The 1,090-nt window shown below is 33.3% G+C and overlaps 1 protein-coding gene across 1 annotated transcript in view; it reads right to left on the bottom strand.

Moving 5' to 3' along the window:
* Positions 1–1,090, bottom strand: part of LOC119581700 (ankyrin-2-like) — a gene marked incomplete at its 5' end in the record, with an annotated part of 102,055 nt that overhangs the window by 23,280 nt on the left and 77,685 nt on the right. The window contains 1 exon segment of the mRNA XM_037929821.1: positions 1,006–1,074. Within this exon segment, the coding sequence (XP_037785749.1) occupies positions 1,006–1,074 (69 nt within the window).

Genomic DNA, 1,090 nt, shown 5'->3' with positions numbered 1-1,090 from the left:
CCTTAAATTTTTTATGTCTATGTATGGACTGAGAGAAGTATATACTACTATTTGGTTTTATCTGCTTACAAATTGTAGATACAAGAACTGGAAGACATTAATGTAATTGTATTTTTCAAAAGAAATGAAGGAAACAAATCATAAAGGTAATGGTAGTTGGTGTGGGAGAGTAAATAATTAGGATGCTATATGGAAAATGATGAAAACTGTTACTACATTGTACTGGCATGTGCTGACCAGAACATGTTGGTCCATCTTCAAGCTAAACAATTAAAAGCAAGGTATATGATGTCACCACATCTGAACTTAGTAATTCACTTTTTATGACAATATGTAAACTTTGGAAGCCATGTTATCTAATTTTCCCTACAATCACAATTATTCTTGAGAGAAAAGAGATAAAAACATACATATAGAAAGTAACAATATTACAAGACAGATATTTCACTATCAGCCTGAAGCCTTAGAGAATATTTTTCAGATGTAACTATTAGTGTTCAGATTTTGCTTGGAACTAAAATGAGTAACACAAAAAGTCCCACATAAAAGACAGCAAGTCTGATATTCAGAAACAAATTGCCACTTGAAGATTTATAAGTTATATTCATGTACTAAAAACAAGGTTTGCACTAAAAAACTTTGTTCTTTTACTTTTCCTTGCGATGTTAATTGTATGGAGAACTCCACTCTTAAACATATTAGAATTTCTATCAGCTACCTCTTTTACTGTCACTTACATATTGTCTCTGCTCAATTCTTGTGAAAAGCTAAGACATGCTCTATCTGCCACCAAACAAAGCAACTTTTATCAAGAAATATGCTTAATTCAAATGGAAAGCTACCGAACAAATCAACTAATGGAAAGTTTTAATAGCTCTTCCCATCAGTGACCACTATTGCACATCCATGAGACAATCAAATGACTAATCTTAACAACAAACATGGCAGTTCATGACAACTAGGCACTCCAATTTTCTAAGCTTTCATGATTCCAAACCTCTTTACCTTGTGGGAGGAAAAAACCTTTGTAGAAGAAGGACTCTATTCCTGGGCGTTTACCAAACATACTAGGAGCTGACAGAGGTGAGGG

Source organism: Penaeus monodon, chromosome 15, assembly GCF_015228065.2.
Source record: "Penaeus monodon isolate SGIC_2016 chromosome 15, NSTDA_Pmon_1, whole genome shotgun sequence".
NCBI lineage: Eukaryota > Metazoa > Arthropoda > Malacostraca > Decapoda > Penaeidae > Penaeus > Penaeus monodon.
The sequence above is the reverse complement of the archived record's forward strand: the minus strand, read 5'-3'. Positions and strand labels throughout refer to the sequence as shown.